This window comes from Dromiciops gliroides, chromosome 1 (assembly GCF_019393635.1).
Source record: "Dromiciops gliroides isolate mDroGli1 chromosome 1, mDroGli1.pri, whole genome shotgun sequence".
NCBI classification, from domain to species: domain Eukaryota; kingdom Metazoa; phylum Chordata; class Mammalia; order Microbiotheria; family Microbiotheriidae; genus Dromiciops; species Dromiciops gliroides.
In genome coordinates this window covers 537,864,521-537,881,326 of record NC_057861.1, presented here as the reverse complement: position 1 = coordinate 537,881,326, position 16,806 = coordinate 537,864,521, and the positions used below count along the sequence as shown (strand labels likewise).

General features: G+C 40.4%; 1 protein-coding gene across 1 annotated transcript; it reads left to right on the top strand.

The window, feature by feature from the left end:
- The first annotated feature begins 8,253 nt into the window (after positions 1-8,253).
- LOC122736687 (40S ribosomal protein SA-like) lies at positions 8,254-8,838 on the top strand. Its single transcript, XM_043979077.1, has one exon. It carries the CDS (start codon positions 8,254-8,256, stop codon positions 8,836-8,838), a length of 585 nt encoding a protein of 194 aa, XP_043835012.1.
- The last annotated feature ends 7,968 nt before the right edge of the window (positions 8,839-16,806 follow it).

The following is a 16,806-nucleotide window of genomic DNA, read 5'->3' as shown; positions in this document are numbered from 1 at the left end:
GATAGATAGATAGATAGATAGATAGATAGATAGATAGTCTTTCCCATTAGAATGGAAGCTCCTTGAGCTCAGGAACTGACTTTTGTGTTTGCATACAAAATGCTTAGCAGTGGGCTTGGCATATAATGAGCACTTAATGAATATTGTTCATTCATTTTCACTCCCGTTCTCCCCCTAGTGATTCTTACCTCAGAAAATAAGTTAGGAAGAGAACCAGTCAATAAACATTTCAGTCAGTAAATATTTATTAATCATCTACTACATGCCAGGCACAGTATTGTCAGGTCTTAGATGCTCTGTTTAAAAGATAAGCCAAGGTCTAAAAACAAAAAACAAAAAGAAACAAAAACGGGCAGCTAGGTAGTGCGGTGGATAGAGCACTGGCCCTGGAATCAGGAGTACCTGAGTTCAAATCCTGCCTCAGTCACTTGACACTAGCTGTGTGACCCTGGGCAAGTCACTTAACCCCAATTGCCTCACAAAAAAAAAAAAAAAAGATAAGCCAAGGTAAGGGAAATATCATGGTGTTGTGGGAAAAGGCACCAGATTTTCAATCCAAGAACCTGGGTTCAAATCCTAGCACCACTATTTACTACCTCTTTGACTTTTAGTACAATGACAAGGACTAAATCCTTAGGGTATGCACAGATATCCCATTCCTGGTTCCAATCTAACAGATGGAACTCTGGGGAGCCAGTTTCTGGCCATAAGTAATTGAGGGGTTGGGAAAGTGTGATGATGAAAAATCTTACTGCCTCCAGAATCAGAAAGACCTATGACTGAGCCAAAGCTGAGTTCCTATATAAAAGAGACAATGCTGATCTCTCAGTCTCTTTCCCTTCTTGGAAGTGAATGATGTAAGAATTACTCTAATCTGGGGCAGCTAGGTGGCGCAGTGGATAAAGCACTGGCCTTGGATTCAGGAGGACCTGAGTTCAAATCCAGCCTCAGACACTTGACACTTACTAGCTGTGTGACCCTGGGCAAGTCACTTAACCCTCATTGCCCCACAAAACAAACAAACAAACAAGAATTACTCTAATTTGTCTGGTGAGGGAACAGCAGTAAGCTATATGACTCCCACTCTTACCCCATCCTAACTGCTGTGTGTCCATGAGTACATGGCTCCTCTGATTATATTTCTCTTTCCCTGATCTTAGGTGAGTGAGTATCCAGAGATGGAATTGTACAATTTAGAAGAATTGTGAGTTTAGAAGATTTATCAGAGCCATTACAGGTCCCACTAGCAACCTGAGTCAGCAGTGGAGTCCACTGTGGGGCATTCACAGTAGCCAATGGAGTGGTAGTGACTGATGCCAAAGGAAGTGCTGGCAGAAAGATATGGAAAGTCTAGGATAGCAATGCTTTCAGGGAGTTCAACCCCTAAAAAGAGAAAAACTGGTTTATAGATTTTAGGAGGGCACTGGTACTTGGAGTTCAGACAAAACTATACCAAAAGGGAATTTAAATAGGACTCCATGAAAGGACAAGCAAAATGACTTCTGAGACCAGGAGTCAGGTAATATCCCTCAACTACATAGGTTTTCTACACATGTGCCTCACCATGATTCTTCTTTAAGTTTGAACCCACTATCCCCAGGGACCTTGTATATACAAAGGAAAATACTCCCCCATTGTGTGGGGGTGTCACTATTATTCTTTTTTTGTGGGGGGGGGGGCAATGAGGGTTAAGTGACTTGCCCAGGGCCACATAGCTAGTAATTGTCAAGTATCTGAGGCCAGAATTTGAACACAGGTTCTCCTGAATCCAGGGCTGGTGCTTTATCCACTGCACCACCTAGCTGTCCCCACTATTATTCTTTTTTTTTTTTTGGTGAGGCAGTTGGGGTTAAGTGACTTGCCCAGGGTCACACAGATAGTGTTAATTGTCTGAGATCGGATTTGAACTCAGGTCCTCCTGACTCCAGGGCCAGTGCTCTATCCACTGCGCCACCTAGCTGCCCCTGAGGCCGGGTTTTTTAATTCAGGTCCTCCTGAATCCAGGGCCAGTGCTCTATCTACTGTACCACGTAGCTCCTCCCCCCCCATTATTCTTGCTATACTTTTTCAGTAAATCTCTTTTCTAAAATGAATAGACTCACACTGTTTGATTAATAATTAAAAGCAAACTGGATGGGGGCTCAGGAGCTATACTATTAAGCACTTCATCTCCTTAGTAAATAGTAAGCCACCTTCTAGAGACCAGCTTGCCCTTGGGAGTAGGAGTTAGAAGGGTAAGCCCAGAGAAGGATACTACAACTAGATTAAAACTAAAGGGTTGGGGCAGCTAGTTGGCTCAGTGGATAGAGCACCAGCCCTGGATTTAGGAGTACCTGAGTTCAAATCCGGCCTCAGACACTTAACACTTACTAGCTGTGTGACCCTGGGCAAGTCACTTAACCCCAATTGCCTCACCAAAAAAAACCACAAAAAAACTAAAGGGTTGAACTCTGATTTCAAAGATATATGGTCCTATGAGAGAGAAGCAAGCTTCACAATAAATGTCTGTCGAGGAGAATCAAAGCATCTGGCTTCAGGGAAGCCAATCTGATCCTTCATGTTTTGACCATTGAAAAAGAGGGTTGGTTTTTCTTTTTATCCAAGACATTCTGGGATATGATTTGAAAACTTTGTCAACAGTACTGGCTCTCAGATCACACAGAAGATGTAAAGTTCTCTGTGGAGTAGGGTTCCATAAGAGTCAGAATACGCTCCCTCCCCAATCTCCAGCACCATCTGCACATAAATGAGACAATCCAAGGAGCTAGTAAAGTACTTCTCCAAAAAAAAAAAATGCCCACTATTATTTTCACGATGATAATAATAAGTTGTGGCCTAGTCAATGGGCAGGCCTGCAGCAGGCCAGATAAGCCTTTTGTCAATACCTTTCCCTCATTCTGTCAACAAAGTACATTTACTGCAAGTGCTCCTCAAGTCATTGTCTTCCTTCAAATCCCCGCAGATGAAATTGAAAGGTGTTTCAGCACATTTTATCAACAGAAAGTAATTTTACCCAGCCCTGCTCTGTCAACAGAAAGGTGTACCAGACCTGATTCATTTTTAGCCCACCCTCTGCCCCCACACTCCCAGATATATGCTGTCTCTCTTTTTATTTGAAGAGAGGGAAAGAATGAAATTCAGCAACCTTCATTTGCAGGTCCAATGAAGACTGATTAGATTCGTTTGGAGGCTAAAATATGAAAAGTTGCAAAGGCCCACCAGATGTCAGGAATAAGAAAAATATACAGACTTTAATAAAGTCAGCCACTTGTAACTATCTCCCTGTGTCAGGGAAACATCACCTGAAGAATTACATTCGAGCTAGGAAAATATTGAACAAGAGGCAATGCTGATATAGCAGAGCAGGTTGGGCTGGAGGTAGGCCTAGATAATATTTCATTTTCTAGTTCATGAAAGCATTTTGACATTCTGCAGGTGCACAGATGCCAAGCTTGATTAAAATCAGACTTCCAGCTAGGAGGGACCTTAGAGATCATCCCTACCTAAACCCCTCATTTCAAAGAGCAAGAAACTGAGGCCCAGATAGGTTTAAATAACTTGCCCAAGGGCACTCAGACAGAGGCAGAGGCAAGATTAGAATTTAGATCTCCTACCATTCTAGATAATCATTTGGAATTAAATGAGAAAAGTGACAAGGCTATTTTGTAGCCTTTGATCTACAGATCCCACTATTGGGTATATATTCAGGAGGTCCAAATAAAGAAAGGTCCCCTTACCAAAATATTCACAATACTGCTTGATGCAATAGAAAAACAAAACAAAACAAAAACCTGGAAGTAAAGTGGGTGTCCATCTATTGAGAAATACTCAAATTGTGGAATGTAATGGAATATTATTATACTATAAGAAAAAAATCCAAGGAATTGAGGAAAATGTGGGAGAATATATAAACTAACACAGACGACAATAGCTAGAGCGAGATTAATATAAGAATATCATAATGATGATCATCATCACAGTAGTAGTAATAGTATTTATGTAGTATTTTAAGATTTGTAAAATACCTTACAAATATTATTTCATTTGATCCTCAGGAAGGAAGGGAAAATTGATGTTGCATTAAACTGTTTTTCTTTTTCACAAGGGAGGACCCATGAATGGGTTTAGGGAGAGGGACTCCAGAAATGATTGTTATTAAGACAAAATGCCTTGATAAAATTTACTTCTTTTTTTTTAAATAAAATTTACTTAAAAGAATGTTGGTCTTCTGATTGCTACTTAATACTACCTGTTCTACTATTCTTTTTCTGTCTTTTCTTTTTTTCTTTTGGACAACAGAGGTTAAGTGACTTGCCCAGGATCACAGTAAGTGTCTGAGGCCACATTTGAACTCAAGTCTTTCTGACTCCAGGAATGATGCTCTATCCACAATGCCACCTAGCAGCCTCCTGTTCTGCTATTCTTATTGTCAGAAGAATTAACTCTAACCTCAAATATTCATCAAGGGCCTACTAGTTGGAAGCCACCACATTAGGGGCTACATAGTCCCACCCTCCAGTAATTTACAAAGGGGAGATGGGTGGGGAGGGAAGGCAACTGATACGCAAATGCAAATACACAAACAACAAGATCATATTAATCACCTATCTGATTCTAGGCTCTTTACTAGTCTGGGAATGCAAATATGAAAGTGAAGCTTCCATTGTAATGTAAGAGATAAAATGAAGATATATGTATATACAAAATAGTTGGAAGTTGATTTCAATGGGGTAGGCATTCAGAGTTGGGGGGCAGGGGATGAGGAAGTAGTAGACCTGGATCACTAGGGTGGTGCTTTGGTTGAGGCTTCAAGGAGACTAAGAATTCTAAGGGCAGCTGGATGCCACAGTGACCTGTAGTCAGCAAGATTCAAATCCAGCCTCAGACACTTACTAGTTATGTGACTGGGCAAGTAACTTCACCCTACTTGCCTCAGTTTTCTCATCTGTAAAATGAGCTGGAGAAGGAAATGGCAAACCACTCCAGAATGTGCCAAGAAAACCCAAAATGGGGTCGTGAAGACTCAGACATGACTGAAGGGATTAAGAGTTAAAGATGGAGTATGGGGAGGGGGGCAGATGGGTGGCACAGTGGATAAAGCACAGGCTCTGAATTCAGGAGGACCTGAGTTCAAATCTGGCCTCAGACACTTGACATTTACTAGCTGTGTGACCCTGGTCAAGTCACTTAACCCTCATTGTCCTGCAAAAAAATTTAAAAATTAAAAGGTGAAGGAGTGTGTTCCAGTCATCGAGGACAACCAGAACAAAGATATGGAGACAGAAATAAGAAGAATGGCAATAAAGCCAGTCTGACTAGATCTGGAGTGCTTGAAGGCTCTTAGCACCAAGGATGGACCCCCCCTGTAACAGACTTATGGGAGACAAAGGTCATAAAAAGCACGCAGGCATGGATGGATTCCAATTTTCATCTTTGGAGGGAATAGCCAATTTCCTAATCTCATATATCCATGTAAGTATTTGGATAACCAGTATAGGGGATTGATCGGGGAGTAGTAAAGACCTTCCCTTGAACTTCTAGCATTCTTTTCTTCCTAAGAATCTTGATAGGATCTGTTAGTTATTCTGACATTTATATTTTTCTCCCTCATTCCAACTCTTTGAAAATTGTTTGACTCAACATAGCAGTTCTTCATTTTCATCTTTAACATGTCACTCTTTCCCTAGAGTTTGGCGGTACAGACTGTCTCCATAATATGCAGGTCAAGACATTACATCATAGGACCAGAATCTTTGAGCTTAGGTGCTTATATCATGTTAAAACAGGGGTAACCTTGCAATCTTGTGAATGAGCCGCCACAGCCAAAGGAAATAGATCAAATCTCCATTCACCTCTGCCCTATCCTAACAGGTGTCATTATCTCTGATCTCAGCTTTCCACATCCGGCCTGACATTCAGCAAGCCCTGAGAATAACCTTCCGTAATATTCATCCATCTTGCTCTGGTTTTGTGATCTCTGACATGTTTTCTGCCAGGTTTTAGGGTCAGTCAACCTGTAAACAGGGATTTTGAAATTCTCATGATTCTGTGCCATCCAGAGCATCCCAAAAGTCTTGGTGCAGTTTTAAGCTTTAATAACTTCAGAAACATAAATGCTACATGTTTATAATGAAAGAATGCAGGTCACTTGAACACAAGTTTGAGATCAAAAGGCTGGCAAAAAAGGCACGATATATAGTGGTAGGGAACTTCAACTATCCAGACTTCTGTTGGAGTTCTTTTTCTCTCTTCTAAAAAGCAGAGTAACTAATAACTTTTTCACTGGCCTTGATGATCATCTCAGTCTTCAAAATGCAGAGGAAATAATAAAGGGAAATTCTAAAACCAATGGGATTCTCCCAAACAAGGAAGTGATTGCTAGAGTAAAAATGACTCAGACCTTGGAGAGAAGTGATCATTCTCCCTCCTAGGGGAAGAAGAGTAAAGCCAGACACAGTCTAGGATGAACCCAAGATTTTTGGAAAGCAGATTTAGATTTTAAAAAGATAGGTGCAAAGACAAGTAACAGAGGATGGATATAAGAACATGGTATAGAAAAGCTAAAGCTCTGAATAAACTGAGATTGGCCAGGATAACTAAGAACAATAGAATGAGGGTTTTTTAAAGTTATATTGAATGGGGGTGAGCAGAAGATTCAAAGAAGGGATACATCTACTGGTTGGGGAATATGTTGTCATTGTTAAGACATTTTTCAGTCATGTCTAATTCTCCATGACCTCAATTGGGGTTTTCTTGGCAAAGATACTGAAGTGGTTTGCCACTTCCTTCTCCAGCTCATTTTACAGATGAGGAAACTGAGGCAAACAGGATGAAATGACTTGCTCAAGATCACACAGCCAGTGTATGTCTGGGGCCAGATTTGAACTCATGAAAATGAGTTTTCCTGACTCTATCTAAGTCTGGCACTCTATCCACTGTGCCACCTTTGGGGTATATGGAACAATGATAATTGTAACAGAATTACTATCTAACAGAATTTCCCCACTAAGCATTTTTTCATGTGACTATAGATAGCTCTGATTTCTTCATTTGAAAACTGCCTGTTTATGTCCTTTGACTATTTATCAATTGAGGAGTAATTTGTATTCTTATAGTTTTGATTTGGTTCGCTATATAATTGAGAAATGAGGCCTTTATTAGAGACACCAGCTTTCTCCTTTCCTTCTAATCTTGGTTGTATTGGTTTTGTCTATGCAAAAACTTTTTAACAATATAATTAAGATTATCTATTTTACAGCTCATTTGGTCAAAAATTCTTCCTTTTTCCATAGATCTAACAGATATACTATTCCTTGCTCTTCTAATTTGCTTATGGTATTACCCTTTATGCCTTAGTCATGTGCCTATTTTGACCTTATCTTGGTATACAGTGTTAGATGTTTGTCTATACCTAGTTCTTGCTATACTATTTTCCAGCTTTCCTGGCAGTTTTTGTTTAATAGTGAGTTCTTTATCTCAGAAGCTGAGGTCTTTGAGTCTATCAAACATTAGATTATCATGGTCATTTACTACTGTGTCTTGTGTACCTAATCTGTTCCAGTTATCCATCATTCTATTTCTTAACCAGTACCAGATAGTTTTGATGATTGCTGCTTTACAGTATAATTTGAAATCTGGTGTGGCTAGGCTACCTTCCTTTGCAGTTTTTTCATTAATTCCCTTAATATTCTTGACTTTTTGTTATTATCTTTTCTAGTTCCATAAAAGGATTTTTTGGTAGTTTGGTATGGCAACTGAATAAGTAAATTAATTTAGGTAGAATTATCATTTTTAATTATATTGTCGCTGCCTACTGATGAGCAACTGATATTTTCCCAATTGTTCAAATCTGACCTTATTTGTGTGAAAAGTGTTTTGTAATTATGTTCATATAGTTCCTGAGTTTGTCTTGGTAGGTAGATTCCCAAGTATTTTATATTGTCTACAGTTATTTCAAATGGAATTTCTCTTTATTTCTTGCTGCTGGACTTTGTTGGTAATATATGTGAGTTTATTTTATATCTTGCAAGTTTTCTAAAGTTGTTATTTCAAGTAGTTTTTATTTGTTTCTCTGGGGTTTTCTAAGTATATCATCATGTCATCCAAAAAGAATGATTTTCTCCATTTTATACATGAGAAAAGAGAGCCAGAAAACTGTATTAAATAATTTGCGCCTTTCTGCGCTACCCAGAAGAGGGATCCATACAGCGTTGTACTCGGTTTCTGTCGTAACTTTAAAGGGAAACTTCCACAATGTCCAGAGCCCTGGATGTATTGCAGATGAAGGAAGAGGATGTCCTCAAATTCCTCACTGCAGGAACCCATTTAGGTGGCACTAATTTGGACTTCCAGATGGAACAGTACATCTACAAAAGGAAAAGTGATGGCATCTACATCATTAATTTGAAGAGAACTTGGGAAAAGCTTCTGCTCACTGCTCACGCCATTGTTGCCATTGAAAACCCTGCTGATGTTAGTGTCATCTCATCTAGGAACACTGGCCAGCGAGCTGTTCTGAAATTTGCTGCTGCCACAGGCGCTACACCTATTGCTGGACGTTTCACTCCGGGCACCTTCACTAACCAGATTCAGGCAGCTTTCCGGGAACCTCGCCTCTTGGTGGTCACTGATCCTCGGGCAGATCACCAGCCTCTGACAAAAGCATCATATGTTAACCTCCCAACCATTGCATTGTGCAACACAGATTCTCCACTTCGCTATGTGGACATTGCCATTCCATGCAACAACAAGGGGGCTCACTCTGTGGGTCTGATGTGGTGGATGCTGGCCCGCGAAGTCCTACGTATGTGTGGTACCATCTCCCATGAACACCCGTAGGAAGTGATGCCTGATCTTTACTTCTACAGGGATCCAGAGGAGATTGAGAAGGAATAGCAGGGCGCAGCTGAGAAGGCAGTGACAAAGGAGGAATTTCAGGGTGAATGAACTGCCCCTGCCCCAGAATTCACTGCTGCTCAACCAGAGGTGGCTGATTGGTCTGAGGGAGTGCTCACTTTGACACCCAGGCACCCAGCATGGCTTCCTCAGAATAATAGCTTATGTCATATTAATCTTATTTCCTTTTTTTGTTAAGAGTACTAAATTAGTGGTTCAAGAGAATTCTATCAAAAACAATTACTTAGACTCTAGGAAAACATTTGATAAAATATCTTATGGAAAAGCTAAAAAGATGGAGACCAGATAATAATTAGATAGAATTGGGATGGATTAAATGAACAGATTTAGAATTTTTTTGTGACTTAATGTCAACTCAGTTGGTATGCCTCAGGGGATCTGTACTTGGCCCAGGGCCGTTGAACATTTTTATTGACTTGAATAAGATGGATGACATGGTCATTAAAATTACAAATGGGGGCAGCTGAGTGGCAGAGTGGATAAAGCACTGGCTCTGGATTCAGGAGGACCTGAGTTCAAATCCTGCCTCAGACACCTGACACTTACTAGCTGTGTGACCCTGGGCAAGTCACTTAACCCAATTGCCTCACCAAAAAAAAAGGGGGGCAGCTAGGTGGCACAGTAGATAGAACATGAGCCCTGGATTCAGGAGGACCTGAGTTCAAATCTGACCTCAGACACTTGACACTTACTAGTTCTGTGACCCTGGAAAAGTCACTTAACCCTCATTGACCTGCAAAACAACCAAAAATTACAGATGACACAAACCTGGGAGGAATTGTCAAGACATTGAATGGCAGTCAGGATCCAAAAGGAATCTGCTTGTCCAGTATAACTTGAACAAGATCACACAAAGGTCACTGCCAATGTTAAAATTCTGGAATCCAATGAAGCTGGCAGCAGGATGCAGAGAAAAGAAAGCTAGATTCAAATCCCAGCTGACTGATATACTGCTAATGTGATCTCAATTGACTGATTGATATTATTGACCCTCTTCAAGTCTTAGTTTGCTCATCTATAAAATGAAGAGATCCCTTCCACAGCTCTAAATCTATGACCTTATGATCTGATAAACATCTTTGAACCTATGTCCTCATCTACAAAATGGAGATAGTGCCCATCGCATCAAATTGCTTTTATTGTATTTTATTTCTATTTTTATTTTTTTTTTGGTGAGGCAATTGGGGTTAAGTGACTTGCCCAGGGTCACACAGCTAGTAAGTGTCTGAGGCCGGATTTAAACTCAGGTACTCCTGAATCCAGGGCTGGTGCTTATCCACTACACCATCTAGCTGCCCCCTGTATTTTATTTCAATGGACAAATACTTATATTCTCTCCCTTTCACTGCCCTTTCAATTGAAAATGAAAAGAAAACCCTCATAACAAATATACTTAGTCAAGCAAAGCTAATTGTTCCATTGGCCATATCCAAAAATAAATGTCTCATTCTGCATCATGAGTCTACTGCCTTTCTATCAAAAGGTAGGTAGCATTCTCAGCAGACTGTTGGGAGAAATGTTCGTTGTGTTCCATCACTGATGCTTATTATTGGTATGACCTTGGGCAAGTCACTTGCCTGAGCCTCAGTTCACTAACACGTAAAATGAAGGACTTGTACTAATTGGCCTCTGAAGTTTCTTCCAACTCTAGTTATGTGATTCCATGAGCTATAAACAGTAAAATGCAATAGAAATGTGAGTTATTATTAAAACTTTAGCAACACACTGTGATTCTTTGATTCTAGAGATCTGAGAACTGGCCCACCTAGCAGTACCCTTGGCCAGCAAAGCCAAGAAACATCCTATTTTGGAGCTAACCCAGGGTCTAATTAAACAACCAAATCCTAGCAGAGAGTCTTGGTGCAGGTTACCATTCTAGCCTTTACTCATTCCTCCCACCCTCTGCCAAAGAGGCTCTGTCAACACCTTTCACTTAGGGAAAAAGCCAAGGGGCAAAGCAGATCAAATGCATATTGGGATCATTTCCCTTTCTCTCTTTCTACGGTCATTGCAACATCACATAGTTTCTGTGGAATTTCTTATTGTGACAAAGTACAACTCACACACGCAACGCACCAACCAGCTCTGCCAAGGAGACGGAGTATTTCTCAGCCCCTCCCTGAAGAAACTTTGTGCTCAGAAGGGCTGCTGAAAGTTTTTCTGGCCACTGGTGTCTGTGTTCCTTCTCACTCCCCCCCCCCCTTTACACACACACAGAGACACACACACTCACACTCTTACACACTCACTCACATAGTGCAAAACAGCTAAATGGAGATACTTTTTGCCCCTTAAAAAAAAAAGGCATCCCCTTCCCCAAAACAAAGTAGTCATTTCCTAATGGGACATTTTAATAATCAGACTCTGGATCTGAGGATCTTTTTTTTTTTTTTTTGGCGGGGCAATGAGGGTTAAGTGACTTGCCCAGGCGTTAAGTGTCTGAGGCTGGATTTGAACTCAGGTCCTCCTGAATCCAAGGCCAGTGCTTTATCCACTGTGCCATCTAGCTGCCCCCGATCTGAGGATCTAAACAGCCAAAATCTGGGAAAATCATTTCAATATTTTCCTAATTGCATTCCCCACCTCCAGGGTCTCCCCACTTCAACTTATCTTCTCTACAGGCCTGCCAAAGTAATATTCCTGAATCACAGATCTCTCCATCATGCCACTCCCCTGCTCAAGAAGTTCCAGTGGCTCCCAGTTTCCTTTAAAATGAAATAGAAACTCCCTTGTTTGGCATTTAGAGCCCATCACCATCTGGCTCTAGCCGACCTCACCAGCCTTATTCTACATTACTCCTCTTTACACATTATATGGCCCAGCCTAACTGATCTCCTTGCTGTTTCTCATTCACGCCGACACTCCATATCTTATTTCTGTATCTTTGCACTGTCAGTCTCCTACCCAGAATGTTGATTTCCCACTTTTGAGTCTCGGAATCCCTAGTTTCTTTCAAGTTCAGTTGAAACCCAGCACCTACATGAAGTGGAACTTTTTCCCCCTTTATTCTCTCTACCCAATTGCTAGTGTCAGAAATTACCACCTGTTTACTTTCCATGTATTTTGTTCTTTTTCTTTTTTTTTTTTTTTTGCAGGGCAATGAGGGTTAAGTGACTTGCTCAGGGTCACACAGCTAGTAACTGTCAAGTGTCCCAGATTGGATATGAACTCAGGACCTCCTGAAACCAGGGCCGGTGCTTTATCCACTGTGCCACCTAGCTACCCCTTTTCCATGTATTTTGTATAAATGTATATCTAGTTTTTCCCCTGATAGAATGAATGCTCCTTGAGGTCAGGGACTATTTTCTTTTAAATAGTGTAACCCCAATGCCTAGCATTGTATCAGATATACAATAGGCACTTACATAAATTCCTGTTAACTGGTTTTATAAGAGTGTGGGTGAGGGCTTTGAAGGCTGCCTGAGAAAGATCACATGGTATATTGGAAAGCCTACTGGACTTCAAGTCAACAGGCTTCAAATTATTTGGGACCTGGATTGGAATCCTGCTATTTGACATATTAATTCTGTGGCCGTGGATCAGTCTCTTAACATATTCATGCTTCAGTTTTCTTACCTGTGTAATAGGGATAATTATATCTAACACATAGAAGGGCTGTGAGGCTCCAAGGATATCATGTCCCAAAAAACCCATGTTATAAATTTTTTTGTTGTCAAGTTATTTCCAACTCTTCATGACTCCATTTGGGGTTTTCTTGGAAAAAATAATGGAGTGGTTTGTTTTCCTTCTCCAGCTCATTTTACAAATGAGGAAACAAAGGCAAACATGGTTAAATGACTTGCCCAGGGTCACACAAGCTAGTAAGTGTCTGAGACCAGAATGTTAACTATTATTGTTGTTGTTGTTCTGGTAGTCAGGGTGGGGAGGAAGGTGATGGGGTCCTTATGTATTCCTCTGTAAAGAATTACACTTTCACACACACAGTCTAATTAGAATCAAAATGGTCCTTTATTGAGTGCTAGAGAAAGTGACCAAGAAGGAAGTTGAAGACAGCCTCAAGGGGGGGAGATGGCTTAGAAATATCTTCATCCCAAAACAGAAGAAAGGCCAAAGCTTTTATCAATAGATGGGGTGACCACCTGAAAATAGAAAGTTCCTTTTGGGGGTGGGGCAGGGAAAGATTCCTGAGAGTCTGGGGGATATTTTTCTTTTTTTTGAATGTTAGTCCTGACTTTATCTAGCCACAACTAAGAGAATTTCCTGCTATAGAATTTTATCTCCCCTTATTTTTGATATAGTGGGAAAATGGGTACGGGTTGGGGTTGGGGTTCTTGGGAATTCCTCTTTAAAGAATTACACCCTCTTGCACACAAAACTTAGTTAGAACAAGGTGATAGTTTATTTAGGAGCAAGGGAAGGGAAGGGTGGGGTGAGGGAAACCATGAAAGAAATCCTTAGACTTTTCATGGGGAGATTTGGCATAAAGCACATGGCTCAGAGGTACCAAATCTCCTCGAACAGGAGACCGGAAGGTACTTTTATAGAGGACTGATGGGGGTGGACCATCTGCCCGTGAAAAGTTCCTTTAGTGAGGGAGGACCATCCCCCACTGGTGGTAGCTGGGGGAATTGGGTGAGCAGTGGAGGACCATCCCCCACTGGTAGTGACTAAAGGAATTGGGTGAGGGGTGGCTATGGATCCCTCCTCAGAACACAAAGGCCGAAGCCACACCCAAACTTATCTCCCCAGGATAAGGGAGACCGGAATGAAGGGTAGGAATCCCAAGCTAGCTCAGTCCGATTTGGTTCCTCTAGGCGTTATCTGTTCTCTGGTTAGTTTCTCAAGGAGAAGATTCCTCAGTGTGCCCCAGAGAAATTCTGGGGTGCTCTGCGCCCCATGACATTTTTTAGGTGTGTCAGTCCTGATATCTAGTTGGCCAAGCTAAACTTTAATAGTCCCTTGACTCCTTGATATATCTGTCCTGTTATCTGGTCATCCTAATCCCCATGTCTATTATTATTATTACTACTACTGGTACTACTACTATAGTAGTACTACTACTACTACTACTATTATGGTTGTTGTTATTATTGTTATTATTATTTTAAATTGTTATTATTATTAATTATTCAGGGAAGTTCTATGTACCCTTCAGAAACTTCTATCAGTTTCTCTAGGACTATCCTAAGACCAAACATAAAGAATGTCCATCCAAAATATCAAAGGGCAAGTCTAATTCAGGGTGGTGAATTCAGAATCTAATTCACCAAAAGGACTTTGCTAATAAGATACTCTTAAACCATTAGAGTTTCTAAGAAGGAATTCTCTGTAACTAAAGAAATCTGACTATGGACTAAGGCATGGTGGGTTCATGCCTCTTGGGAACTGTGGGACCACTCCCCTCCCCACCCAGAACAATTAGTCAAAGGGGGAAAGTCCATTAAGAAACTTCTAATGTTTAAAAGAGTTTTCTTTGAGCTAGGCCTCCAAAGCCTTAGACTTTAGAAATAGCTCTCATTCCTTAGCTCACTGATAGATCAGGGGTTCTTCTTCTTCTTCTTCTTTTTAATAATAAACATTTTTATTTATAGTTTGGGGTTCTGATTTTTATCCTTCCTTCTCTGAGGTGATAGGCAATCAAATATAGGTTATACATGTACAATTATGTCAAACATTATCATATTAGTCATTTTGTATAAGAAAACTTGAATAAAAGAAAAAAATGAAAGTGAAAAATAGCATGTTTCACTCAGTGTTCCATCAATATCAGTTCTTTCTTTGGAGGTGGATAGTATGTTTCATAGGTAGTCCTTTAGGATTGTCTTGGATCATTGTATTGTTGAGAACAGTTCTTCCTCAAACAATATTGCTGTCTATGTGCACAATGTTCTCTTGGTTCTGCTCTCTTCACTATACATCAGTTCATACAAGTTTTTCCAGGCCTTTCTGAAATCATCCTGCTTGTCATTTCTTAAAACACAATAATATTCCATCTCCATCATATACCACAGCTTGTTTAGCCCTTCCCAAATTGATGAACATTCTTTTGATTTCAAATTCTTAGCTACCATAAAAAGAGCTGTTATAAATAATTTTGTACAAATAGGTTTTTTTTTTCTCTTTTGGGGGATGTCTTTGGGATATTAACCTAGCAGTGGTATTTATGGATCAAAGGGTATGCACAGTTCTATAGCCCTTTGGGCATAGTTCCAAATTGTTCTCCAGAATGGTTGGATATGTTCATACCTCCACCAACAGTGGATTAGTATCACAGCTTTCCCACATCCCCTCCAACATCCAATATTTTCCATTTTTTGTTGTATTTGCCACTCTGATAGGTGTGAGGTGATAACTCAGAGTTGTTTTAATTTGCATTTCTCTGATCAATAGTGCAGATTAGGGGTTCTTAATCTAATGCCCATGATCCCCAAGGGGTCCATAGATCAATTTCAGAGTATCTGTGAATTTGGATAGGAAAAAGTCTTTATTTTTACCGTGCCCTAACTTAATTTATCATGATGATTATTATTATTAGCTACATTTATTTAGATTTTACAAATGTAAATTTTACAAAGGGTTTTTTTTAATTTACAAAGGGTTTTATATATTTTCTCATTTGAACCTCACAATCACCCTATGAATAAGTGTTATTATTATCCTTATTTTGCAGGTGAGGAAACTGAGGCAGAGAAAAGTTAAATGATTTGCCCAAGACATCTAGTTAAAAGTCTAGGGCAAGACCGAATTCAGGTCTTCCTGGTTCTAAGTATTGTGCTACCCAATTGCCTGAATAAAAGCCTAAGTCTGAGAAGAGGTCCAAGGGCTTCCCTGGACTGACAGGTGGGTTAAGAAACAAGAAAATTTAAACATCCTTGGACTAGATATTCTATTTTTATACCTTACCTGAGAGTCCAGAAGATATGTACCCATTGTTTGGATAGGACCATAAACTCACCACCAGCCTGCTATCACCCATCCAAATCCTACCCACCAGACCAAAGATCTGCCTCTGAAAAAGACCTCAAAAACCATCTAACCTGATGCTCTCATATTAAAGTTGAAGAAACCAAGGAAAGGTAAAGTCACATACGAAGTTAGGAAGATTTGAACCCTCTCATTCCAGAGTCAACTTTCTTTCCATTACATCCCACTACCTCCCTCCTTCATGGATCAACAGGGACCCAACATTTCCCATGAAGCTTTTCCTTACTCCTTTAAGCCATACTGATCTCTTCCCTCTAAACATTCCCTTAAATATTTCATCATTTACACCAAGGAAAAATTCAGAATGTGGGGCAGCCACACAGCCTTCACCCTGGAAGCACACTCTAGCTTAGACTTCATGCATTGGAACTGCCCTCCACCCCAGCAGCCTCTCCCAGATCTCATAGGATTCTCATGTCTTTACTTCTCCCCAAGGTGAACTCTCTAGGATGAGTCACTCTCTTAGGACTTTCTCCTCAATGCCCTTCTCAGTAAGTACCTTTGTCTCTTTTTCTACTCATTTTATCTTCCCCCATTAGAATGAAAGTTCTTTAAAGGCAAGGATTAGCATTTAAGAAATGCCTGTTCATTTGACTTCCTAAAGGGATTCAATAATAAGAAAATGCATTTACAAAGCATCTGCTTTGTGCTAGGAAGGTTCTGTGCTGGGTGTGGATTATACAATGATTTTTGTAGTAATGATAATGATAATGGGGCAGCAAAGTAGCACAATGGATTTAGCACTTGACTCATCTTCCTGAGTTTAAATCCAGCCTCAGACACTTAGCAGCTGTGTGACCCTGGGCAAGTCATTTCACCCTGTTTGCCTCAGTTTCCTCATCTGCAAAATGAGCTGGAGACGGAAATGGCAAACCACTCCAGTATCTTTGCCAAGAGAACCCCCAAATAAGGTCATGAAGAGTTGAACACAACTGAAGAATGACC